This window comes from Phalacrocorax aristotelis, chromosome 1, assembly GCF_949628215.1.
Source record: "Phalacrocorax aristotelis chromosome 1, bGulAri2.1, whole genome shotgun sequence".
Lineage (NCBI taxonomy): Eukaryota > Metazoa > Chordata > Aves > Suliformes > Phalacrocoracidae > Phalacrocorax > Phalacrocorax aristotelis.
This window is the reverse complement of record NC_134276.1, coordinates 81,183,602-81,211,453: the sequence shown is the minus strand read 5'-3', so window position 1 is coordinate 81,211,453 and position 27,852 is coordinate 81,183,602. Positions and strand designations below refer to the sequence as shown.

The 27,852-nt window shown below is 40.2% G+C and overlaps 1 protein-coding gene across 10 annotated transcripts in view; it reads right to left on the bottom strand.

The window, feature by feature from the left end:
* Positions 1-467: 467 nt before the first annotated feature.
* Positions 468-27,852, bottom strand: part of TBL1X (transducin beta like 1 X-linked) — a 199,936-nt gene continuing 172,551 nt past the window's right edge. For all 10 annotated transcript variants that reach the window (XM_075095358.1, XM_075095376.1, XM_075095388.1 and 7 more), the window contains 10 exons: positions 21,202-21,343; positions 18,265-18,328; positions 18,067-18,164; positions 16,464-16,524; positions 12,129-12,250; positions 10,580-10,654; positions 8,242-8,369; positions 6,918-7,083; positions 6,052-6,153; positions 468-4,905 (listed from right to left, as the gene is read on the bottom strand). In XM_075095358.1, coding sequence (XP_074951459.1) covers positions 4,879-4,905; positions 6,052-6,153; positions 6,918-7,083; positions 8,242-8,369; positions 10,580-10,654; positions 12,129-12,250; positions 16,464-16,524; positions 18,067-18,164; positions 18,265-18,328; positions 21,202-21,343 — 985 coding nt within the window. In that variant the 3' untranslated portion in view covers positions 468-4,878. The remainder of the gene's footprint in view (positions 4,906-6,051; positions 6,154-6,917; positions 7,084-8,241; positions 8,370-10,579; positions 10,655-12,128; positions 12,251-16,463; positions 16,525-18,066; positions 18,165-18,264; positions 18,329-21,201; positions 21,344-27,852) is intronic.

Here is a 27,852-nt window from a genome sequence, read left to right as displayed (position 1 = left end):
TGTAAGTCACCTATCGTAAGTGTATCTGCTGCTAGGTTATTGGCCAGATTGCTTCACTGGTATTAACCCTGTTTTAATGTGTAACATTATATAGATACGTGTCACTGCTGCTATTACTGGATGCTGCTGTATTATCGATTGTTGCTATACTACTGCTTGCTGATAATAACTTGTAACAGCTTGATATATACATATTCGCTTTCTTAACCATAGCTACCCTTGCTAGCGGTGATTTGTGTGGTATTTGTGACAACCTGTAATAAAGTAGAGAAATTTAGAGGAGAAAGTCTCCGTGCCCTTGTGTATTACAAAATTGTACGAACCCACGGTCTCGACCTTTATACACCCGCGGGCCGGGTAACCCTTTGGGTCGTGACACCGTGTTACAGCTTAAAGTCACCCAACCGCAGCTTTTAAGCGCAGGAGGCAAAACAGCCAGGAAAGAATAAGGAACAACACGCACAGAATTCTCTAATATCAAAATATAGCAATTTATTCAAGACACTGAATATGATCTGTTGATTCTCTCCTTAAAACAAATGAGCTACAATACACAAGGTGAATTTGAAGAAAGTGTGGGTGGGGAGAAACAAAATAAGGGTTGGTGTTGTTTCAACAGAACCTAGGAAATGCTGAAATGAGAACCAAGTCTGGCTGCAAGTCTGACACAGACAATAAAAACTGCAGAAGCCAGAATTCAGAATTTCAGTGAGTGGCTGAAAGAACATTTCTGCAATTGACAAAGAACCACATCTTTTAAAAAGGCAAAAGGAGGAAAAAAAAAGGAGGAAAAATTAAAAAGGGAAGAAGAAAAAAAAGAAACCCAAAAACAAAGCAGACCCTTACATTTGACAAAGTGCACTTCACTTGGCTCTAAAATTAGCTATTTTTTTCTTTTTTTTTAAACAAATTAAAAGGAAATTTCTAAGATGTAGCATGGGGTTAATGTGTGTATAACCCTGTAAGTCAGGCCCTTTAGTGCCCCAAAAGGGACCCAGTGTTTTCTACATAAAAGATTCAGTATCCTTCTAGCCCACAGAGTCGAGTGGTTTTTCAGAAACTGGTTTTTTTTTTCACTTCAAGGCCAGTTCCAGACAGCCAGCAACGATAAAAATCCAGCAAGTCTCTCGATGCTTTCACAATCCTGTTTGGTCACTTCGGCTTTTCAATTTCTCCTCTGTTACAAAGAACTAGAGAAAAATACCACAACATATTGTATAACAAACCCGCAGTCCACCAGCCTGTTGCTCCACGCTGTTCCGTTGCAGGGGAGCTGCGGGGCTGCTGCCGCCGCGGCAGCGGAGCAAAGCGAGAGCTCCCACGAGGGCAGTTCTGCAGGTCTAGGCTTAGATGTCCACACTGAACTACAGCCTGGAAAATCCTCTCTCTCCCCATTGCCCACCCCCAGACGAAACCGGCCCAGTAGGCTGGGATTAGCCTTTGCAACCGATCTTCTGCCTTCCTTAATAGCTGCCCTCATTTTAGCTGAAAACTATCTACTGCGGTATCTTTGAGGACTTCCCAGCCTTTAGGGTCTTGGGGAGGGGAAGAAAAGGTGAACTTTCTAAGCTTTTCACATACGCCGCTTTCAAATCTGATGGTCTGTATAGAAAACTCTGGCCCAGCAGCCTCTCTCACACATAGGCTTTACAAACCAACTGATTTTCTAATTTTGTTTCTCTTGGCTTCTTACCTCCATGTAGGCAGGCAGAGGAAAGGTGGTGTTCTGACAAAGGAAAAAGAACCAGGCATCACGGACACTGCCGAGCTACCCACAGTCGCTATGCCGGGAACAACCACGAAACACGGGCGATGTGGCCAGCCAGCCACGTGGCCTCGCTGAACTTGGATTGAGCAACCTCATCTCTTTGCATCCTGAGGTCTGGCCTATTTAAGCGTCACTCAAGTGACAGGGCCCCATCCGCGCTGCCCTCCGCTGCCTGCAGACCGGGAGCTTCTGTGGGCTGTTCTCAGGAATGCCACCCAAAAGCAGCTTAGGAAGTTAACCGCGTGCACGCAATGACTGTAACCAAGTCATCGACCCAACCGTGCTTTATAAAACCACATTACGCCTTTGTATTCAAATTCAAGTCTCTCTTCCAACAAGGTCTTTTGTTTTCTTTTTTTTTTAAGTAGTGACTTTAAATCAGTAGGTACACGTGGTTGTTGTACAACAGTGCAAAACTGCCACGTGATCACCTACAGCCCCTGCTCTTGGAACAGAAAACTAAAACCAACACATGAACGCATTTAACGTGGAAAATAATCCTTCATACCTCCCAGTATCCAATTCTTTGATATAAATTATAAACACGCGTAACTGTCATTAACAACAAAAATCCCACCTAACTGTTTTCACCTCATGACTGAGTAACCCTTTTAGCAGTTCTTTCTTTTCATCCTGTTCTCCTTCCCCAATGTCTACCTTTAAGAAACGCAGCTGAAGCTGGCGGTGGCTAGTTCCACTGGAAGGACTAAGATACTGTGCAGACACAAGCGTAAAGAGAGGAAAACGCAGGAGAGTAAAACGATGTATGGATTCCACAGTGCCCTGACGATGCCGTGACGCTTGGCGGGTCTTGCACCGCCAGTTCAGCACTAGGGCGCTGGTTTTGGTTTTGCTCAGATCAGATCACCACTTCAACAGCCGTAGTCAAATTAAAGGGAAGACCCTGTGCTACAGAAACAGTGACTTTGGGCGGGATGGTATTATGTGATGTTAAGGGGGTTCTCTGCTTGCTTGTTTTTCTCTCTCCTACAAATCCTGGCCTAGCCTGCGGGCTAGAGAGGACACCTGCCTGACTCGGCCAGTTCTGAGGATTTGTCTAAATAACGGCTGCCACCACCCAAAGGTTGCCTTACGGTTTACAGCACTTTCAGCAAACTCTGCCTCTGCATCCTTCTTTGCATCCATCATTTGCTCTTAGGGTAACGTACTCTTCAGCAGGCATCCCTGCAGATGTCTAGCTTGCAGAGGAAATCATGGCCAAAGTGGATGGGTGGTGCTCTGGAAGTCTTCATTGTCATCACCGTCATTTCACCCACTGTAACTTTATAGTAGCATATACGTTGAGACGTAATTCGTGTATCCTTTATCACGTCCTCACCTAACGGAGAGTTCTACGTTGTCTGCTGAGCACCGCACTGAGGACACCCTCAAGGCTAAACCTGCCTGGGCAGACAGCGAGCCCCCAAGTGCAGACGCAGAGCTTTCCTTGTGGCACGCAGAACACACATGGAGGAGGGTGACAGCAGCACCGCACACTGCCTGATGCAATGGAAGAGCTTGATTCTAGGTGTGTGCCGACCACGGACGGACAGGAGCTTGGCAAGAGTCCGTTCTTCAACAGTGATAAATGCAGTCAATAGACCTTGGTCCAACTGGTCCCATTAAGTCACAGTGGTGAAATCCCACTGACTTACTGGAAGAGAAACAGCTGAGTGGGATGAATAGTGGAGGACAGCACTGCTCAGCAAGGCCACAGGCAGCCAAAGCCACGTTCTGGATGACACATGAACTATTGCTGAGGAAAGAAGATACACAGTCGTTTTCCCCTGGTTAGCAAGGATAAACGAAAATATGGACTCAAGAAAATGAAGGCTAGATTATTAGTCTCAAAATTACGAATCCCTTTTAATATTTGTACATCACCAAACAGCCACAAAAATGAAATGAGACTATATAAATGGCTGGCTGCTGGAAGAGGACTCTTAGTAAATGACTGGCATTTATTGTATCAAATGGCATTCTTTCTTACAGCACTTTCTGAGAGAGAAGAGAAAAAGGATACTGCACCTTTCATGTTCCTTGGACTCTGTGTCATTCTTTTTGCTTGAATTACACAACTGGTCTACATTTGGTGGCCATTTTAGGCTTTTAAAACTGTTCAACATAAAAAATATTTTTTTTCCAAAAATACACTGGGTTCTTTCTGTTAAAAGTCATCTTTCTCCTGTAAAAATCTTCCCCAGCACTGCATTCTTATATAAAGCACTTATTACACAATTTGCTGAAAGTGCCCTTGAGACGCTAAGATCTGAAGCATGGAGGATTTTTTTTTCCTTTTAAACGGAGAGAAAGAAAGGAAAAGGAAAAGAGAGAAGAGAGGAGAAGCAGTCTGTCAAAAATTTTCATTGTCATGTCCACCTGGTTGCATCTACTACGGGCATACAGGGAAAAAAGAAAAAAAAAAAAAAACAGGGCAAGAAGAAAGAGGAGAAAAAAAAGGAAGGAGAAGTTGGGAGTGGAAGGGAGAAATAAAAGGAAAACAAAAGTTTCATCCTAAGCCTGGGATCCTCCAGGCTGTAATATTCCAGCTGATAGAAAAACCACTGAACAAAAAAAGTAGTCTAGAAAATAGAAAGTGTTGTGATTACAAAGTTGAGCATTTCATCAGTACAAACTGGTCTTTGAACGTCCTTTGGGAGAGCAACTGTAGTGTCCAAATTGGAAGGAAAAAATACAACACCGCATGGAGGAGGATTTTTTTTTTCCCTTTTGGTTTATCACAGCATTTTTCTTTTCTTTTTTATTAATTTTTTTTTTTGGCACAGCTTTTTTTTCCCAGCCATCAGAGCAAGTTCTCAGACGCAAACCAAACAGTGCAATGCCTAGCTGGTGGCTTCATGCTTCCAAGGCTGAATGTTCCAGGTGGAAACCATTCCCTCCCCCTCTGAAGTGACTGTGTTTTTACTCCTTGATGAAGGTTACGGACAAAATACTAGACACCTGTGGCCAGGGAGAGTTGGTTTCACGGTACACTCTAACTTTGTTCAAGTTCGTACAGTTCTGGAGCTGTTAAGAATAGTTTTGAAGAGTGCTTCTCCCCACACATTCACTGCTGGTCCATTTGAAATTTCTTCTAAAACATTTCACTTTTACTTCCGCAGATCTAGAACACAAACCTGGAGAGAAAAGACTCAGCATTAAGAACCATTTCTGGAGGAGACGTGGAAGTCCTATTCATATCCGGCTCCGTACCCAGCTGTACGTTACACTCCCAAGCTTCAAGCCAGCCTGTCTCAAGTACCTGTTTACATGCACCCAAACAAGGGAACAACCTGACATGGGAGAAAACCCAAGCAAAAACCGTACATCTAACATTTAGCTGGGCTTTTTCACCGGATTGCGAGCAAACATTTTGGTGGCACATCCCAGGTAAGACTATGGGCTCTGCTTAGTTGCCTGAATAGAGTGTCCACTTCCATTTCTGAAATATATCCAAAAGAGATGCACAGGCCTGGCAGGCATGACACAGGACCTAGAGTGGACACGTGCCCATTTGGAGCAGCTGTTGGAAGCCAGGCGTGGCACCACCTCAAATGGCACAGCTAAGCTCAAGCAACTGAATCATGTCGTAGGTGTACCCTTTGTTAAAATCAGTTGAAGAATACTGATCTAAAGTAGCTACACCAGCCAGCCACGTAGAAAAGTTATTCTGAAAAGCTGTAGAGTGTATTATATAACATCTGTGCGTCCTGATCGTACTACAACTGGACTTTTTTTTAAAAAATAACATTAACAGCAAAAATAGCAATGAATAATCAGTATCTCTATGGCAAGACTTCTCCTCTACCATGCAATGAAAATCTTTGGCATCATGCTGAAAAATTCCTCTTTTAGCAACTATTCGAGGGTAAATAACTTGGGTGGGATAAAACTTAGAACGACCCAGGACAACTGTTTATTAGAGAGTTGACCCCTGTGACCTGACCTTCATTAAAAATTGACAGATGAGATAATGACAGACACAACACTATTGTTGTTCTTAACAAAATATGTATTTAAAAGTCATTCCCATCTTCAGTAATATTCACCTATTCCACAAGCATTCTTCACTTGCAGTAGGAACACCATCTCCTAGTACTGAAAAACTTCCAAAGCAGGAGAGGTTTTTACTATACTCCACAGAACTACTTACTTCTGTCTTCAGCTGTCTACCCTTCAGCTCTGTCCAAAGAAGGCAGTATGGCATGTATGGGTTTTTTTTTTTTTACACTCTCCAGAGGAGAAATCTCCACCCAACTTTTACAATGTGTAAAGCTTCTTACCGATCCGTCTGATGCGCTTGCTCCCACTTTGTCTCCTCTAGCATTCCAGCAGACTTCAAAGATGCCCCCGGTGCCTCGGTAGCTATGTACTAGAGTTCCACTCTACAAAGAAAGACAGCATGCAAACATTTGATACAGAAGCTCCCCTTCTTTTTCTCTGTCGTGTGGAACTACATTAAAAAGAACAGAGCGGTGACGAGGTGGGGGCTATTCACATCACCCAACTCTGGTCGCCTCCATAAAGTGCTGAAGTTAGGAAACTGGTCTTTGATAACGAAGAGAAACGCGCTTCTTCAGAAAGCAATTTACAGTAGGACTCTCAGACATCTGTTTTTGTCAACTTTATAACAGTGGAGTCCTGGGGAGTTAGACTGAAGTGGTCTTTCCTAGAGTTTGTTGTTAATTCAGGCTGCAAGGCATCAGTATCCAGAATTACATCTGCGGAACTACGATGTCCCACTTTCCTCCGGAATATACCCAGTCCCCAGGCTGTACACCCTTTGTATCTATCATCTGATCATCCCAGGCGCATTGGCCTCACAACTGAACTCAGCTTGTTACTAAATAAAAGCATCACTTATTTCTAAGAATCGATGCACACCTTTGCTTCACAAAGCTGACGGCACAACACAGCGTACCTGTTTGCATGCATGCTAGTGTTCTAGCGTACAACGAAGCCTGAGCAGAAACATTCTGGACAGTCACCTCACTCCACCTGAGAGACTCAACTGCTACGCTGGGATTTGTATCAGTCAACACAATCAGGTTCACCTTGGCTGGCAGCCCATATGCTACAGAGGTACGTAATTTTCCATTTAGGCTTTTGCTACTAATGTGTCATCTACACCAGGTGTGCTTCACGGTACCTGAGTATTCCATATATGGACACATTTGTCAAAGGACCCGCTGGCTAGATATTTTCCATCAGGACTAAAAGCTACACTGTAGACAGGCTCTTGATGTTTTGTTAACGTATGGATGCAGACTCCTCGGTCAACGTCCCACAGCCGAACAGTGGAATCAAACGAAGCACTGCAAGAAGCATTCAAACACACGCATGTCTTAATTTGAGTATTAATCGATTTGTAGTTTGATACTGTAAATGTTTTAAGAGAATACCACAGGTTTCTGCCCTTGGCTAAGCAAGGAATAACGTTTCAAACAGAAAAGCTAATGCTCACTACAGCCTTTATGTTTTTAATGCCAAGAACTATATCTACAGAACTGAATTCTTGTATGCGGAACCTTTGAGTTTACCTAGGGTGCTGGCTAGGATCAGATCACTGTCCCTGAGAGGGCCAAGCTCCCTCCTTTTGAGATTCTACCTGCTGTTATTCAGGAGGGTCAAATAGATACTGTCATTAATAGGATAAATGGTTCCAGAAAGATCTTATTCCTAATGGATTTGCATTATCTAATTAATTAGCATTCTGTAATTCTCTAGAGCTGTGGTTCACTTTGTTTCTTTGCTGTTTTTTGCTACAATCCCTCTAAATCCCAAACTGTGGGCTTAGAGAAAGGCAAGGGAAATAACTGGTACGAAAAATAATATTAAAAGAACAACTCCAAGAAAGTTAAGTTCTTCCCTGTTCACTCCCAGACTAAGGAGTAAAATAAATAAAACAGCTTTGATACAACTTCTCCCAAAACTGAATATACCATGAACTGATTTGATAAATCCCGTGGTACTACCATCAACTGGCATTCTACAAGTAAACTTATTCCCTAAACTCAAAGAAGAACTTTGAACACATTTCCAAGTGGAATTTTCAAGATTACCCAAGCTTTTCTCTGTTAGTTAACAAAGCTATAAAAATTGTCAGTATCTGCCCAGGTAAGTCGCATGACCCTGGTTAAGACACATTCCAGCTGGCTGAACGGGCTGCCATCTGCCTCATTAAGCGCCTTCATTCGTAACAACCAGATGCCGGTTGTGAAGGTGCAATGGCAGATTTACAATCCTTTTATCAAGACAGCTGAAAAGTTAAATAGCATATGACTCAATTTTCCTTCTTTTTTCTTTTTCCTTTTTCAGATATCATTGCCTTTGTATCCATCCCCCTGATTTACAAACGCAGGTACTCTCTACTGGAATTGTCTGCGGAAGATTGACTGTAAGGTGACACCAGAGTTACACGTCAGAAAGACGATCCTTCTTCTTAGGAGGCAACAGAAAGAGGCATATTTTACCTTGCTAACATGATGTTGGAGTTTGGGTTGCTGGTGCCTGGCCCCGTAGGACTCCATTTGATAGTATAAATCTCTTTGCTGTGAGCCTGAAGATCATGTACACAGGTATCTTGCTTCATGCTCCAAATCTAAGTCAGAGTAATTACGAAGGGGAAAAATGGCAACGTTACTAATCTCTTTGCTGAATTATTTCAGTTCTGTGTTATTCTTACCATTTGTTTATTTAAGATCTCGACCCACATGCTTACACATAAACATAACCTGAGTTTGTTAGTGCAGCAGTTTGGCACTTACAATGCACACACGTTAGAATAACCCCTTTAGGGGAAAGAGCTACAAATTCAATAGTATTTATTCAATAGACCAGAAGAACTAAACAGTTGCTGTGCTTGCCCAATAGCCTGTAGCTTAAGTTACTCTGTTTAGAGAAGCTTAACTTGAAGTTTAAGTCACACGTCACAATAGCAGTCATTTTAAAGAGTGAAAATAAAGTTTCAGTAACTGCTTAGAACCTACTAATTTTCTCTTAAGCCAGTCAAGAGCCACATCAAAATTTCCTTTTCCTCCTGAACTCCATTTGTTTTCCTGATGTTTTTAACAGCACAGACAGTGGAACAAGATCAGCTGTTTATGCAGTGTTACACGGCCAAATACTTTAGCGTGAGATAAAGAATATGCTCAACAGAGATGACGGGTAATTTAGTACATCTTTTCTTCAGCTAACTGAGAAAACAAGATGAAGCTAATTCAAAGCAGGGAAAATAACTCCAATTTAGTCAGTCAATTTCAGAGCGATACCATAAACGCAGTAATGATTTAACTCTCTTGTTATAAGCCTGCACTATGAGAGAAATTATGTGCTCTTATGCTGAATTTTCAACAGAATACCTGAGTCTGCTTTTGGAAATGTTACGCAAAGCTTAACCATGTTCTATGGCTAACAGGCAACATACGTTCCAAGAAGTTGTAGGAAAATATCACAAACTCAACAAAAAAAAAAAAAAAAGGACTGATTTCTGAAAGAAAAGGAATAATAATAATAATTGCCCGAAGAAGATCTGCAGCCTCCATCACTGACAGTTTTTAAAAACAGGCGAGGTCGGGTATAGCAAAGCATCAGCTCTTGTGCCAAATTCAGTGGTCGGAAATTTGAACTGGCACCAACAACACTGAGCCACAGTGGTTTTTAAAGCACAGCATGCAAGCGGGCACCAAAAAAATGTGCTACTGCTGGGTCAGGATGTTTAAACAGAGCAAACTGGTTACTACCATACTGCTTTGTGGCAGCATAACAGATAAAACGGTCTCTTTCAGTGTCTTCTAGCCCTGTTTTCTACACAGGTTCTGTGCACGCTAGAAACATCTCTTACTTTAACTGTGTCAATCAGCAGTAGAAAGAGGCTATGAGCCTTAATTAACGCAACTATACTATCAGGAATCTGTATCACCGGTACAATTCTATGCACAAACCCACATCTCGCCTGGGATGTTTCCTTTGCTCAAGGAACCAGCATAAATCAGCAGTCCAGCAGGAGGGCTTCGCTGTTACAACATACACCTATTCCTGTGTGGACACAGCCTTCATTCAACATGGCTGGGAAAGGAGAGTGAGACCGAGAGGAGTTTGGGCTGGAAAAGCTCTATCATGAAACGTATTTCTGCAAGCCCAGGCTCCCCCTGTATTAGCAATACTTTGCTGGTACAGTGCAATGGGTCCAGGTGTGCTGTTAAAGAACCGACGCTGCCTGTGAGCCAGAATCCAGATTCATTCCATCTCAGTTCAGCACCTAACAGAGAGGCATGTACATCAGCAGCGTAGCTGCCTTAGGCTTCCCGTGCAGTGAATGGACAAAGATAGGCATTTCAGAGAACAATTCAGATTTTTGGTGGGCTCTGAATTTATGTGTCCTGTCCCATTTTAAAAAAAATCAAACAGCTCAAATGAAATTACTTTCAGAAAAAAGACTGCAAGGGGAAAACTCTTTGCTTTTATAGTATTTTCAAAGTGTAGCAGACTGCTTCTTAGCGTAGGGATGGTGCCTCTGTTGACAGGCAAGCAGGTGTGTGTGTGTGTGTGTATGTCTCTTTAAACTATGACTATTCTGTGACAGTGACATATCAATCACTTCACACTTATTTGGATAGGATGTCTCAGTTTTCCCAGTGGCCGCTTTTCTGTGTTCAGTCTTTCACATTGGCTTTAAGAAATATGGGACAAAATGCAACTATTATTCGTGCAGAGTTTTATGTGATGTAGTACCAGCATTCTGGAGAAGATTAAAAAATAGATGCAATATTTGTCTTTACTTTTTGAACATAGGAATGGAGATTATATTACCTTTAATGTCATATCATCGGAGCAAGATGCTAGTAGCATGCCAGATGGGTCCCATTTGATTGCATTAACCTCATTCTGAAATAAAGAGTGATTTTATTAAGTAAATATTCCTATTACCTGCATTGTACTGGGCACCCGGCAGAGGGCACTCAAGGTTTATGCATGCAACAAATTCAACCACAAATTACAGTCCTGGCTGCTTTGTGGGTGAACAAAAGCAGTGTGGCTTCCGTAACACACTCAAGTGTGATTTAGGCATGGTAACCATTTTGTGTTTGTGAACAATACACACAATCAGTCTTCTGATACGTGTTCTGGCACAAAGTCTCTCATACTCTTTCTTCATATTCTAGGGTTTAAACAAAACCTCAAACCAGACAGATCGATGATACAGCATTAACTTTGTTTTAAAATTGAGGTATTTCTTCAGTTAATGTTCTGTAGATCTTGGAGGTACAAATTTTCAATAGAAAATATGTGTGGGGTGTAAAGTTTTGTGGAGTTTATAATTCTTAGTATTGCAGCTCTACAACAATGCTGGTCTCTCTAGAGACAGGAGTATGTGTAAATGAAACCCAGGATGCAATACTGAATAGTTCACAATGCTTTCTCCATCAACCTTCCTAGCACTTTGTAATTAACTAAGTCTAGTGTATCCCCTTGGTAATCAATGAGTTCCTGTGCTTTTTTGAAGTTCATACGTACAGGGGAAAAAACCATTTCATAAAAAGAGAAAGAATTTTTTTAAAAAAACATAAATTGGGCTCACGGTCTCAGCAAAAATAATCCTGGAAAATATTTAGATTTTGTTTTATCCATTTTACATGTTTCAGTCATAATTGAAAAGAACTATACAGATATTTGAAGTAAAATTTGGATCATGTGCAAAATGGTGCATTTCAGGTAATCATAAAAAGCACCAGTTTGTTGGTAGGAACGTACGACCTGTCATGAAATATCAGTTTAGTATCAGTTTAACCACAGATGAGATAAAGGTCTCCAAATGCACAATTTTTCCTCAGTGAGGAGAGAGCAAGTTCTGAAAGTTAGTATCTAAATTACAAGTCAGTATATGATAGCATTTTTCTCATGAATGAAAGCTAGAAAAACTAGCCTTTGACGGTCATTAAATACCACCAGGAAAAGAGGGGGGAAAATACATCCTAAACAGATCTTATTAAATTGGTTCTAAAACTGAACAACGGCTGGAGGTAAATAGTTCTCTCCTTCTTCACACTTCTCATTTACTAAAGGAAATGAAGCCAGTGGAAAACAAAATCTTAATTATTAATGTGCCCTTAGCCTGCAGCTCATGCTACGTATAAGTAGTCTCGCTGTTCAAGCTGCAGGTTTTGCCTCCTACGGTGATTTAGAACAGTTTACCCCCCTCTCACTGGCAGTGAGTCACTCCTGAGGAATATGGTTTCAGGGAAGCAATGGGATGTAACACCTTTGGTGCTAGAACACACCCTGCAAACATATCAGCTGCCATCATTGTTACATGCTGCGGTGACTTTATCACTTAACGTTTTGGACTTCTTAAACTTACTGTGTGTCCTTGAAAGGTTTTAACAGGACGATCACAGCTAAGTCTGCATACGTGAATGCACATGTCAGTGCTGCAGGAGGCAAAAGTAGTGTTGTTCTGCCAGTCTACATCCAGAGCAGGAGCTGTGAAGTACAAACGGAATGAACATCAGGGAACACAGCAAAGAAACAGCTATCCCAAATAATTTTCCTCCAGTCACCCATCTGGATCAAATAGACTAAAAGCTACTTCTTGGACTATCACCTACTACCAGTTACAGGGATGATAGGGACTGTCTGAAGGGCACAAATCATTTTTTCTCTTGCAGTGGATAACCTGGATGCTTTGCATGGCATCTATTTACAAGAATCTTTTGGTTAAGTTATATAAGAGGGGGCAAAGCAATCTGCCTCCACCCTCCCCGCTCCCAGCTGCGCGCTGCTCTTGGGCCATCTCTACCATTCATTCCTGTGTAAGCCAGCTCAGCAAAGAATCAGGAAGAAAACTAATCCAGAAAAAACCGTGGGTGATTTCAGCTGGGTTAGAAAAAATGTTCCTGTGAATGCCAGACAGAACACACGGGAGGGAGAAGAAGCAGGTGGCCATCTTCCTTTGCACCAGCTTTATGCAACAACTGATGCAAACCTATCATTCTGTGCAAACATGTGGATTAATAATACCTACATTCAGTTTAATTTGGTTGGGGATTGATTTAAGAAAGGTACACTGATCAAGCTGATCTGCAATGAGAGGAAGAGTTTCTGTAGAGGTGTGTTTAGCGTTAACTAGGACTGACCTAATGAAACTTTGTACACAGATAGCACATGAACATGTAACTAGGGCCTGTGTGCAACACACACATTTTGCAGAAAGTATGGAAAAAACAAAACAAAAAACCCTTTTACAGCACATCACTGCAGACTAAAAGCATGCACAGGATAGGGGCGGACTCCTGACATACAGTTTGCTTGTGTTTCTATGACTGCTGCTTGTTTTTTTGCTCAGTGAAGAGTTTAGCTGCCCTCCAGAGGATGACATAAGACTTCCTAAAATATAGCAATCTTCATTCTCAGCACACTCCTGTGAGAAGCAAGTGTGTCAGAGTGAGAGCAGCATGTAGGAAGCAAAGTTGAATCTCTTTCTGGCAACGATACAGTGCAAATTTACCACTGAAATGAAACCAAGAAATGCCTTATTCAAGTACGTTCAGAAAAATACTTTTGTAATACAGAGGTGAAAAGATAACTGTTCTGCCAAGCCTATTATGTTTAAATATGCTTTTTCCTGTCAAAATTTTTATCAACTGCAAAAGAAGATTGATCCATGTCACCTTCTGAATCATCAGGTAGCTCTCTAAATGAGAGTGGAGGGCTGAAATTGTTTCATATACAAGTATTTTTTAGAATGTTAATGAAAAAGCTCAATAATTCTGTGTGACAGGTAAGGAATTTCTACACTGCAGAAATATAAAGGAAATTTGTGTGAGGAAGGCAGGTTACTTCTGAGTTTTCCAACGAACATGAATGGGGACAAGGAACCAGTAAAGCACTTCGTTTCTCTAACTGCCTGTTTGTCTTTCTCTTTATGCTGCAAGCTTTGTGTTGCTGTTTCAGAGCAAACAAAAATCTGTCTTTATTAATAGCAATATGCCTTCAGGGCTAATATCTAGCATGATATGTATGAGCTGAAAAGTAATTTTCTGAGAGCTACTGGCACCTAAAGCGATGGATTTGCACTGCAGCATAATTTGAATCAGAGTGTGGATAATTAATACTGATTCATATATTGGTGTATTTAATCATATCTTTACTGGATAAGTAACTGCATAAAATGGTCTGGAAAAAACAACCAAACGTGTTTTTTGATGCAAGTAATCAAATTGCCAAAGTGTCTTCAAAACCACAGGATACTAGCCAGCTGCATAAAAACAATTAGAATGTCGTCTAATAAAAGTAGCAACAAATCCTTAAGAAATGCTGCTAAAATAGATCCCAGTAATAAAAGTGTTACAATAATTATCAGTTAATTTAAGCTTTTTCCGAACAAATTTAGGTGTGATTCAGAATTAGAAGCTCAGAAGAGGATCGAGTTAAGCATCTGCAGGGAGTGATTCAGAGCACTTAGTTCTCTAAAACTGGGTCATACAAATACCTCCTATGGTATCACTTAACCAATTCGTTCCTGCATGCAGAGACATCAGTCCACATCTATCAGCAGATGTGAAAATTGGATTATTTCTCTCCATTTTAAAGAAATAAGCTTTGTGAATACGTATTTTGATCAAATGCCCTATGGTGACTCATAGTTTTGCGAAGAATAATGAAACCCTAGAAGCTACTTATCCACATATTTACATATTTTGACCATAAACCCTTAAAGTTACATGGGAACACTGATGGTATAGAGGCCTTCAAGATGTAGACAAAGGAGCCTTCCTTATGTATTTTAAGATGACGGTTTTGTCCATATGGGTGTAAACTAAGTAAGTTGTTGTAAAGCAGCCGAGAGTAAAAAAAATTATGTTATTCCCAGGCCAAATATCTCCAGACTTCAAAGAAGTATGCAAAGAAGTACACCACACAAGTATGTGTTAAAGGAACTGTACTCTGTCTAGACTAGATTTTAATTGTTCAAATGCCACCTCTAATCCTTGTGCAGACAAGGTTTTCAGATTCCAGATACAGACAGGAATTTGCTGTTAGCTTGTTCCGGTGAATAAATGATGCCAAGAGGACAAAGTGAGGTCTTCGTAGATTTAGGGTTATGTGAGGACAAAGACTCCAGCTGATTTTAAGGGGCTTTTTGTAGGACATATGCTTTTCACCTATCAGCTGTTCCCTTAATAACCAACTGCTTTACTTCTCTATGAAAACATATTTGAAATAATGAAAAAAGCAAAAAAACCTAGCCTCTCCACATCTCCACTTCAGTTGTGTCTTATGGCCCAAAGACAAACAGCATGCGTAATAAGAAATTTTTTAAAAAATCTATTATTGCAGATGGACTTTGGCATATTGCATTGGAAGATGTAGTTCAGTTTTCAACTTGCTAGAAGGGAAATGGAGTGATAAGTCCTTGACACACATCACTGCTAAGACAGCTAAGACAGTGAACATGATTCTGAAGAGGCAACCAAGTTCTGAATCTGCAACTACTTAGATCAATAGCTAGAGATCAGAAGGCTTAAGAGTCTCATTAACTACATCACTATACAGTACAGTTTGCTTTTATTGAACAGTTATGATAGATAAATAAATGCCACAGTGAGAAAATCCGCCAGCAGCACACTGACTCCTCCAAACTGACAGTTGCATTAATAAGCGAGAAGATGAGTGACAAAAACACAGAGTATGGATCTGCTGTGCGCATGGACATACTTTTTGTCTTCTGTTAAATAACCATTTCAATTGCTACTGCATATTAATAACATCTGTGAAAATGTGAGAATAAGAACAACTAGAAATTGCGCTGAAAAGCATGTGCAAATTAACGTTTTAAAACTAGTAGTAAAGTATGTGTTTTTAAACACCATTAGGCTCTTTCATAAGTGAAAGCCTGCTGTGTTTAAAAATGGATTAGTTACAGTGAACACACAGGAAGGTGAACATTTCTAGCAGCAGAATCTGGAATGTTTTGGTGGTTTTCAACTCAGTTTGACTACGCCCCTTAAAAATTCCTCACTATGACAACTCATCTAGTTTGTGTCATGAATTCAGCCATCATCTTACAAGTCTGGTCTCAGGTGAATTTAAGATTATGTTGATGATTGCCTGTTACTCAAGATTACTCTCGTCGTCTTGAAGCAGACCAGACCTACAAACAACCATCCAAGTAAGGTTTTGGTGCAGCATGGTTTTGAAACTCAAGGTTGGCAACTGACTTCTGATAATCAGAGAAAGCAAATATTGAAGAACGCCAAGTCAAAATTAAAAGCTAAGAAGTTTCTGAGGACCTTCATGCTTGCTGTGGTGAATGCAAGCTGCATGATAGATCCATCTGCTCCTGCCTCAAGTCAGCTGCACTGCAACAGGAGCAGAAAGAGTGGAAGAGATCCCAGACACCTTCACTGAGAAGTCTCTTCATAAATCACCACTCAAGCACATAGATGAGGACAGAATCATTCAGCTAGGTAGACATGGCTGGTGTGTAAATCCTCTCCTAGCATCAGTTTGACTTTCAAAGCTGATTCTCACAGAACCCCATCTTTCTGAAAAAAGAGTAAACCCAGGATAGTTAAAGCGCAAAAACATGGTTCAAACTTCTCTGTGGCAGACAGGCTTTTACAAAAGGGTAAGTAACATCGACAAAATTAAAAACTGCATTTCATTTTACTAACAAGAGTTATGCAGAAATTACCTGAATGGAAAGGAAACTGCTGTTTAGCTTCTCCTGTGTGAGCATCCCAAATTATTGTTGTCTGCATCCGAAGGAACGGGGGAAAAAAACAGTTAGTGACTCTTCAGCTCAGAGAAAACAAACAACACATTCACTGAGGAGCAATTCTAAAAGATGGACTGATAAAATTATTGACTGCAGAGCGCCTTGTGTGCTGAACCGCTGAAAAACCAGAAATCGCTTCCAAATATTTCAGAATAATAATCTAAGTGTAGATAAAGAATTATCACACACAGAGGAAGTAATATAACTACTAAGAATGGGTATATTCTCTCTGAATAATGCTGGAAGACAGCACTACACATTTTTAGTATGCATTTTGTTGCAGCTGTTTCAGTTATCTTCTTCAAAGAAGACTTCTTCCCCTTTCCAAAGATACAAGTTGAATTCTATTCCAAAACTATGTGACACTACTTTTCTAAAAATTAAACCACCAAGTGAAATGTTTATCTAGCAGCAGAGTACACACCACTTCTTGCCACTGCGATGGGACAGACTAGAATGTAATTTGCTTACTACAGGTTTATTCCATACTCGCAGCACATGTGAGCAACTCCCCTATAGAGCTCAATACCACCTTCTCAGTGAACTGGGAGTTTGTGCTTCCAGAGAATAACTTAAGGATGCCTCATCTTGCTGATAATGGATCACCTAAAGAATCACTGCTGTTATTGGGAACATAAGTTCGCCCAAATAGTGGAACTACCACTGGGAGACAAGTATAGCTGAATATAAGCCAATATTAAAAGGAATAAAACTAAATTTCCATTTTCACAGGTATGTGAAAATATAGGGATACAACCAGCCTACAAATCAGATTACAAGCCTGAGCTAGTTTCCTGACTCCCCTCTGCCAGTAGCTGGAGAGGAGCACTGCCAGGGAATCTCATTGGAACACAGGCCACGCAAACCATCACTTGGAAGTGTCATTTTCTCTCCTAGTTTTACAAAGGAAGCCAAAGCTGACATATACATCTGATTTTCAGACATGGAAGTTAAGCAAGATCAATGCTGTGTACTTTCCAGTTTCAGTTTTAATGGACTTGTGCTCATCATCAGCAGTCTTCTGTTCATTTTAATCTCTAATATGCACTCAGCTGAAACTACCATGTTTTGCTTGATTTGGAGTACAGAACTACCATTTTTTTTTCATATTTGCATAGAAAGCCATATATATTTTATTCAAATACAAGTGTTCCAATAATTAGATGAGCTAAAAGGTCAAGAATCTTTAAGATCACTTGTCTCCTGGAAATAGTTAGTTGATAAAACTATAAAAGTAAGTAGTGGAAGCAGTTCTTTTCTGAACTGAGAAACATTTAAGGTGCAATTTTACACAGGGGGCAAGTAGAGTTGGTTTTTTTTTGAAGTAAAATCTTTTATGTAAAAATAGTACGTACTTCTGTAGCCTCAAAAATGCAATCAACACACACTAAAACATATTACAGAAAGTAAACTCTCCAGGATGCCTGAAGGAGAAAAAAAAAATCGTATAGAATTCAGCAGCACAAGCTCACTGAGTCAGCACGTTTGTATGTTAGAATGATGTATTTTTAAAACTCACTTTATCAACACCAGCACTTAAAATATAATTCCCCTTTTTGTTCCACTTCAGGGCAAATATTGGACCTTTATGTTGACCTAAGGTGCTTGCAAGGTTACCTGGAATAAAGAAAAGGTTAATATTACAATTTGTTTACAAATGAGCCAAATTACAGTTCAGTGCTGTTTGATGCTTAAGAATAAATGTTGTTTGACTTACCATCTTCTGTCCATATTCTTGCAAAACCATCATACGAGCCTGTAGCCAATAGTGTTCCATCACTCTGTTAGGATACATATAAACAGCAAAGGTCGATACTAGATGAAATCTGTTTCAGTCAACCTTTTTTTTCCTTTTTTTTTTTTTTCTTTTTTTTCTTTTTTTTTTAAGGTTTGTGCACTGTGATTTATGGGAAATTTGAGTCCACACATTGAGACAGATTATACTATGATTTAAACTAAAGGTTACTACTGCAGACAGCAAAGAGGAAATAAAACCCTCTAATGTACTGTGAAATACTAGCCTACACCATCAGATAAGAGTAATTTAATCAAAAGGATTAGAAAAAGAAAACAAGATGTAACAAATTCTACGGGACTCTTCCAGATAACAGATACTACTTCTTAGACATAAAGAGCCTATAAAACATCAACAGATCATCTAAATCCTGACTAAATCCCAGTTCAGTGAAATTCAGGCACCTCTACTTGAAAGAAGGACTTAAAAAAACACCTAAGCCACCTGTACTCATGGTTAACACCTCGAACGCTACACAAAGCAGCTGCTTTCTACTTGTCTGAACGCGGACTCCCACACATGCTTAGAGGCACAGTACCACGATGGATAACCTGAGAAAAGTTGGATTCATGGGTCCCAATTAAGAGGAAAAAAGCACGGGAATCATAATCAGCAAATTACATGTATTCTGCTGGAGGGAGCCCTTCACTGAAGGATATCTCCTGTGCAGCCAACAATGCTAGAGTTATTGGGCTAGAATGAGAATAATTAAAAAGGAACTTGACTCTGCAACCTGGTGACACGGGTACTGTTGGAGCTGGGTGTTTAGTCTTTAAACATTTCAGCACCTGGATTGTGAGTGAGATTCACCCCATTTATCTCCAGACATCCAGAAGTCAGGAGTTATTTTAAGAGAGTAACCTAGTCTCCCTCTATAACTAACAGCATCACCCACCTTTGGAGTGTAATTCATGATCCCATTTACTTTAGACTCTGCCCAGACCAGCTTGAAGGCATGTGTCTCTCTTTCTGCTGACTTAGAGGGAGTCTAGATGACTAGTTTAGATGGTAAATCTAAGGCAGATGGATCCTACCCTTGGTACCCAAAGGACATGATCGAATATGACCTCTAGAAAAGCCTTTCTTATTTTAACATATATCACATAAACCAGAGAAGAACGGATTTAGTATCACCAGTGTGAAAATTTCACAGTAAAATATGATTAATATTGTGGTTCTAAATAAAAAATAAAGGCAGATGGCATTTCTAGCATCATGAGTAGAAAACTAGGAAAAAGCATAAAATAATCCTTTAAAACATATGTCCACTCCAACCCTCCAAAAACAGGGAGCTGTAGATTTAACTCAGATGTGTAATGATGTAGGGGGTAAAATAACAAAATCTAAGCCAACTTCACTGTGATGTACGCTTATCTAGACCACTGATGAGAACAAAGGTGATAAGACCAAAATGGGAAAAGGTAAGGAAAGCTAAAGGACTACATGTACAGTTTATCCAAACTTGTTGGTCGTAATTCAAATTCTTTGGAAACTCGAAGTAACTTGGAAGCACTTCAAGTGTTTAAATTAGGAACATTTCCTTACATTAAGTACTAGCACAAGTGAAGTATTAGTGATCAATGAAGTCTTGAAAGGTAAGGAACTGCTACAGGAAATACCAGAGCATGCCATATATATCTTGGACAACTTTTCTCATACCAGTTCTCCACCTTTGCTTGTTTTAGTCTTTCAGTTACTCTTTTCTTACTCCTCAATCCAGTTTTCCCCGACTATTTTTCTTCACTGTGATTACCACAGGAAACAAGTACTGAACATTCTTGGGTTTTATCTTTATTTGCTTTGTTAACCTACCTGTGCTTTCTGTGCTATTCATCAACTTCTTTCTTTGTATCAAATATACAATACATAAGGGAAGCTGATTTGTGCAGTGGCCTTATCTTTTACTTTGTGAATCACCTAGCTCACCCGAAGGACAATAATACTGGTGGTATAATAACACTGCTGGTCTCTGGCCAGCAACTGAGACGGTATGTAACTGCTGAGAATCCTTTCTGGCACTTAAGTTTTAAACTGCTTCCCTAGGAAAACAAGACTAAGGCGATCGCTCTGTACTAATGTCAACAAAATGGACAGAATACAAGTGATCTCAAAAATAATTAATGTTCCTGCAAGATTTTGTAAGTTCTTTTTACAATGCTCGGTGGCAAAAAGGAGACATGAAGCAGCCTTATGCTGCCCAAAGACACTGGGGATTTTTAACAATACCTGTCCTCTCTGCTCACTTCAGTCTTCTCTGTGCATGACCATATTATCTCAGACAGAAGGTTTTGCAGGATGGAAGTAAAAAGGATCAGGCAAGACAGTTCCACCTAGAAGGTGGGTAGGTAACGAGAGAATGACTACACATGCTTCTATCAAAATAAAAATGATAATGTGAGCCTGTTTTGCTATGCACAGAACAATTCAGATGGGAGAGTGCCTTGATAGTCCAACTTCAGAAAGAGCTGGTACTCATATATCCTCGCGTGCCAAAATAAAGTAGCTATGAGATGCAAATACATTATTGATCAGGCTTCATTACTACATAGACTGCTTGTTTAATCTTCATTCTTAAAGGCACCTAAGTTTATTTTTACCCATACTCCTAAAAATAGAGATATAAACACATTATATACATATAAATACAATAATTATTAAGCCTGAAGATGGCAACAGTCCTGGAAAATTATAGCATATAGGGGAAAGTTCGGCTCATTATGCGTATTGGAAACAAGAGGTCAGTAGGTTAGGACAGAGCTTCTGGTCACCTCAGATATAAAAGATATGGAGCAGCAGCTGTAACTGCCTCTGAATTAAATTTAGACCATTAAAAAACATACACAGTAGAAGTTAGCTTACATTCCAGTCCAGTGAAGTCACATCCTTATTGCTGGGGACATCGTGTCCTCCTTCTCTTATGCAGTGCCTCAAAACTAGTTGAGTGGAACCACTGTTGCTGTTTTCATTGAGATTCCATATTCTGGCCGTTGAGTCCCCGGATCTATAAAAGCAATTGTGCAGAGGTGAAAACTCCTCTTGGTGTCAATGCAGCAAACAAAGTAAAAACCTCTGTTTCTGTTTTCATGGAGAGAATATCACAGCCTTTAAAATGTAATTTTTTCTTTCCAATTCTGCCCTTCCTGCACTCCCTATACTTCAAAAAAAATGCTAACACATACTTAAATCATACATATCATCTGAACTCACATCATCATTTGCTTTACTCAGAAGTTTTACCTGAAAGACATTTGCTTGCTCTCTACATTTTGCACTTGATAAGTGAAGCTGGTATCACCGTAACTGAGGTAGGCTGGGTGAACTCAACGTTACAAACAAAACACTGTGGAGATCCAAATAAGGACAGAAACACAAAGGCTGTGCCCACGTGCCTCCCGTAAGAAGTGTGCACGAGTCCCCAGGGCTCCCCGGAGCTGCAGTATGCTCTGAACCCGGTGGGATGGGACCTGCAGGGTCAGCGCGGGCAGAGGTGCCGAGTGTCACCTTGGCAGCAGCCTTGGGGAAGGGGACCTTTAGCAGTGTCACAACGGTGCTGCGGAGCCGGCTCCCTGGCCCTGCCTGGATTCCTCTGGCAGCTGCTGCAGGAACTTAAGGCTGCCTTTAATTTGGCCACGGCCCTTTCATAAGGTACATTTGTTTAGGACAAACCACAACATAGCCTCTGACAGAAGCTGTTTGCAAAACAGCCTCTCAGTATTAAATCAAGACACGGAACCTAAAGGTTAGGAAAGTAGAAAGGTAATTTAAATTAATTTTATCTTGTCTACAGTGTCCTTTGCTGTCTGTAGCTTGGCTGCTTAGCTCACATCGTCCAAAAAAGCAGCAACATAACTATCACCATAATAGAATATTTTCTTGGCGAGAGACAGCCAGCAAGACAGAGACTCCATCAGGATTTTAGTCTATTTTATAGACCAAGTATTCTCCAGTGAGATGTTTTTATTGCAGACTGAAACCCTGATTTTGTCTAGAAAAAGTGAGGAGGAAGTGGAGAGTTTATCATAACCTGCTTGTAAATAATGTATTTATTTTCACTTCGTATACAACTTTCTTCCAATTAAAAATGTCTCTGAGGTCAGAAATCAATTTGCAAGGGGGTGGAAGATATTATGCTTTCTAGTTTATTGGGATTTGTCTCTCGTTCCCCCTCCCCCCTTTTTTTAAACAGTGAATAACAACAACAACCAGAACAATCGAAGTACCCTGGATTGATTGTTTTGTCCAGAGGGTAATTTTCATTTACATGCAGTAAGTAGAAACTTGGAGCAGCATTAGGATCTCTCTTATATTGCCAAGAATTCATACAGTCAAGATGAAATTTCGTTGTCAATATACCTGATGCTTTTCCTTTTTTTAAAGTAACGACTAGAACTTCCTTTCCTATACACTAACAAGGAGAAAAAGTTGTGCTTCGAAGACTAAAAACCTGAGATCCAGTTTTGCTTTGAAAAGGCATGTTTTACTGAAAAGGAAATCCATCACAAAAGACTATTAAATTTTCTTCTGGACTACTAATAAGGTATTTTCATTATTTATACTAAAAGCACTGGGCAAATTCTAAACACTTCACATGTCTTTGAGTGCAAATATTGACCAATCAAGTGCCAAACTTGATTGAGCTTTGTGTATTATATAAGCAATAATTTAGTCAAATTTTACATGAACTACAGTTCAACAGTAAAAGCAAAAACCTCTCTGCCTGTATCAGTGGCTCTGAGCTCTGCTGGATCATGGCACGCCTGGGGAATGTGCCCTCAGCTCCTCTGAACCCTTTGTGTCAAGCTGAGATGTGATGGCTGGCCTGGGCTTTGCCACAAGCTACTGCTGTACAGGCATTCTTTAATTTTTGGCACTTAGCAAATAAGCAATAGTTATAACAAGGATATTTTTGCCACCATACAGAGCTGTGACTGTAATATAACTCCTTCTTTCTTCAGAGGTCTGGAAAACTGAACAACAATTTTTCACATGTTGGCTAGAAAATTAACAAAGTTAGTAATGAGGCTCAGAAGTTAAGGAACATTTTTAGTTGTAATAATTTACAAAAGTGGGAACATAAGTCTTTCATAGGCTTGGGTTATTGGTAACATGCTAAGTAGGAAATTCCTTCAGTACTGGCTTCTTCATTATATAGGACTCTGGGCCAGTCCTGCCCTCACTGTAATAATCCAGTTTGTTACTGGACCCTGTGAATAAAGTAGTCAGCCACTTGGCTATCGAACACAATATCCTATTTGCTCATTCTAACAGGGTTATGTTTTGTTTTTCAACAGTTTTATTTAGGCAGTTTTCTGGGGATGCTTGGGCAATCTTATTTTCCAGTATTTTAATTTTGTTTTTCTATTTTCTTCTTCCTAAGGCTACATAAGCTATTATGTGTCCCTGCAGAGAGGCTTTATAAGCCTACTAGTGTGTGGCAGGGGTATTTGTGCATCTTCCCTTTTGTTGCTGGGGGAAAAAAAAAAAAAAAGAGTATTCTCTGCTCTGGAAAGTATTCTGATTTCTGTTGAACGATTCAGTGAACCCTGCCTTATTAGAGGACCACAGTTCAAGCACAATTCAGAAAGATATTTAATCTCCTTAGCCTACAGAAGCATTTCTATCTGCATGATAAAGCAGCTCATTCCAATGTGCAAGTCATGAACACTTGAGTAATAGGTATACTGTTCTGCACTACGGTAGAGTACTGCCAAATTTTAGGAAGGCTTAGTTCTGAAAGAATTTTATTTCATGCTTTCCAGCCCTGGTATGAATCAAGGTGGACAAATGTTTGCAGAATTTTATTTGTGACATAAACTGCTCATTCCTTAATTGTCAGCAGAGAGGTTAAAATAGCTGCAGTTGGGTAAAGAAATGTGCAAGACAGTTGTGGAACCTCGGTATTTCTAATCTTCAGCTCCAAGTCTTATAATCACTGTTATTTTGATATGCAATATTGCTAATGTGTATTTAACACTTCTGGCTCAAACCAGTTAGACTTCTTATTAATTTAAAAGAGATTATTAAAAGCATAAAGGGAAGGAAACTCCTCCTCATACTTTACATACCTAATTTTTCCTTAATAAAGCAGGTCTCTTAAAGTAAGTGCTTACATTTCCTAGGCAGACAGCAGAGGCTTAGAAGTGCCACAGAGGTCTCCAGAGAGAGATGTCTGTCCCACAAATTCTACACCATTGTTCCCTCCATCAGGTTATTCAAACAGACCTCACCTAACAGCTGACTGCTTTGTGGTAATGGATTTGATGCAATGAGGTAACCAGCCCCAATAAAGTGACCTGTTAATGAATAAACACGTACAGTCAGGTGAATTAACACCTGGCACTGTCTGGGGAGGTGAAACCAACTCCCTCAGTCCTGTAATTCAAAAGGATTATTCAGAAAGGTAATTCACAGTGGGTCCTAAACCACTTATATGAGGAATACAGGAACTCAAAGCAGTATATAAAACCCAGAGATGATGACACAAGATGGCCTAGAGACATCCTTTCTTGTGTCTGAGAGACATAGCCATAACTGTAAGATCTTGGAAAACAGCTTTGATGCCTCATCATTTTGCTGACTAGGGAGAGAGAAGGTGCACCCCGCAAGCGACAAAGTTCCCCTGTGTGAAAGAGGCTGGTGTAGATCAGCAAAGATAAGCAAACAAACCTACTGTTGGGTTTTGGGAATGAGGCCAGATCCCTCTGCTGCGTGGCTAAGACAATTACTTGAAGGGCACAGCTGGATATAACAGAACAGGGCACGCTCTTGAAAGCAGCAGCTGAACATGCAGACAGAGCATTCTAAATTCTAGTAGCAAAGCTTCTGGAGTTCAAGGCTCTGCCAACCTTGACATTCACAGGTATATTTCCATACTGGGAAATTCAAGCATGTCCAGGCACATTTTGGGTCACTGGACCATGATCACCTGTGCTAGCAAACCGATAGGTTATTCCCTGGCCAGACTCTGGCCTGTTTTAATTAGCACTCTTGCTTGGGGCCCTGTCATTCTCTCTGAATAACTCCTGGGCGTGGCTTGGTGGTTACAACAGTCCAAAGACAATTGCCAGTGTGCAGGTTTGGCAGCCAGGACAGTTTGCTAGCACAGATACTGGCCATTCTGTGCCAGTTGGCCTCAGTGCCTAGCAATATTCCCAGGCATGGTTAGTTTACTAATGTGGACATAGCTGTAATGGGTTTATGCACTACCCAGGGAACATAACCATCTGTAATAATTCACATGCGTCATAAAACTAAAACTAAGACATTGAAATATGTCACAGATGAAATCAGACTTTGAAGAGGAAGACAACTGGATTTTAAGAGCAAAACTGGAATTATGGCTGGGAATGGCCAAATCTTCACATTTGGCCAAGCACATGCTTTACTTTTTTTCCCATCTTAAACAATGTATGCAATTATTTGTTTTGGAATGTTGATTTCCTTCATAAAGGGTAATTAATCCTCTTGCATGGCTGTACGTATGCACTTTACTGTACTATTACAATGCAATGCTTCTGTTCATAACATCTAAGCATTCTTCTTATAAGCATCTGGTGACAGTCATGCCTTTGACAGCCTTTACTAGTATCTCCAGTCTTCTCCATCCTCTACTTTAAGGGTTATGGGTGTGGTGAAGGAGGCAGAGCAGCTGCAGAATATATTTTTTCTGGCTATTTGATCAGAGAAATTCCTGTCTCCACTGTTTTTTGTTTGTTTGTTTTTTTTTTTTAAATAGCCCTTTGCAAAGTCTAGACAGTATATATTCCTGTGCTAGCCTTGAAACCCTAAAATGTCACCACAGTTGAGTAGATGGGACATCAAATATCAAAATCCCTTCCTATCGGTGGGATACTCACTAAATCTGGAAACCAGTGTTCCTGTTTTGGGTAATTCATTCTGCAAACGAATCTCCTTACACAGCTTGCTTCAGATTAGGTCGTGAACCTGCATTATTCTTTTAGTGCTTTGAATATTACATCAGGTTGCTGCCTAAACTGCTGCTAATTGTTAGAAAAAATTGTTGCTTGTATAACAAGGCTTGAAGAAAATACTTTGCCATGAATTGAGATTTGATTGTGCTAGGCACTGTATAAACAGAACAAATTTGTTATTTCCCTTATTTAATAGCTAGGTTTTTATATGTATTTTTTAAGAAGACAACAGATGGGTACAATCAGGCAGATGGGAAAACAGAAGAAAACTCCGGACTGGGCAGCACAATATGATTATTATAGAATCTAACAATTCGGTGATTGCATATCAGACTAACTGCAGTTTTCTTTTTTCTTTTTTTAAAGCATTATTTTGTAAAGGACAAACAACTGCAGCATATGTAGGTTTTGGGGAATTTCTCCTCCTTGTTTAACTGGTGCTGAAATACATAGTTTACCTGTAGATGATAGCTTGCACTATTATTATACCAGACATCTCAAACATTTCGTTGTGCAGTGGCATAATCAGGCAATCAGCTCTCTTCCGTCAGTTTAATTTTCTTCTGTGCATTCTATGCCATTTCAGTCATGTAAGCTTCATCAGGCACTTACTGCTGAAGGTATAACTTGTTACTGAAGGCTAACTGCATCACTTTGTTTCTTATAAGCAGGCTAAAATCTGATCAAGGTGCACATGAATCTAAATTTTTTGCGTTTTTGTTGCATTGCATTAGTCTGCATGAGACACTGCACCTGACTGTACTTTCCAGCCACGTGTGTATTCATGTGCTTCCAAAGTCTGTAGCAAAGCTTATTAATAAGACTCATTACACTGAAGGGTAAAGCTTACCTGAAGGGATATTGAGACGGTACTCCTCTATCTTAGGTATCTGACTAAGGGTTCTGATTATCATACTCCATGTTTACCTGAAGCTGTGTAAGATACCACGGCCCCCGGGATCCATCTACCAGTGCTTAGCACCCTGCAGCAAAGGTAGACACTCACTGGTTCCTCCATCACTGCATTTCATACTCTGGTTTATTAAATGGTCCACAGTTTAAACTATGCACACTAGGACTGTGAACCATAGATCCTAGGGAAGCAGTACAGTATGGCAAGCACTGGCAGAGAGGTGAAGTAGTTACCAATGCTAAAGCCAACCAATGAGGTCTGATCACCTATCCTTAGGAGTCTTAACTCCCTATGTAATGAGTTGAGAGATGTAGGTACCTGCAGAGGGACAGAGCACTTGAGTAGATGCCTACTTTCATCTGTGCAGATATTCTCCAGAATAAAGCAGCATTCTTCACTTCATCTCAGGTGCCACCAGGTATCCCTAAAGAATAATTCTGTATGGTATCCTTTCTCCCCACCCATTTTCCTTTAGAAAATAATGTGGGTGTGCTGACTGATCACCTGAAGACTGCTCTCTATATAATTCAAATAAATAACACAATGGATAAGTTCACTATTAAAAAGTATATTGTTTAGGATGACAGGGCTAAAGGACATCTATTGTACCAACAAATACAGTCCCTTCATTTGAATGATCCTAAACAAAGTGCTCGCGAGCTGTAT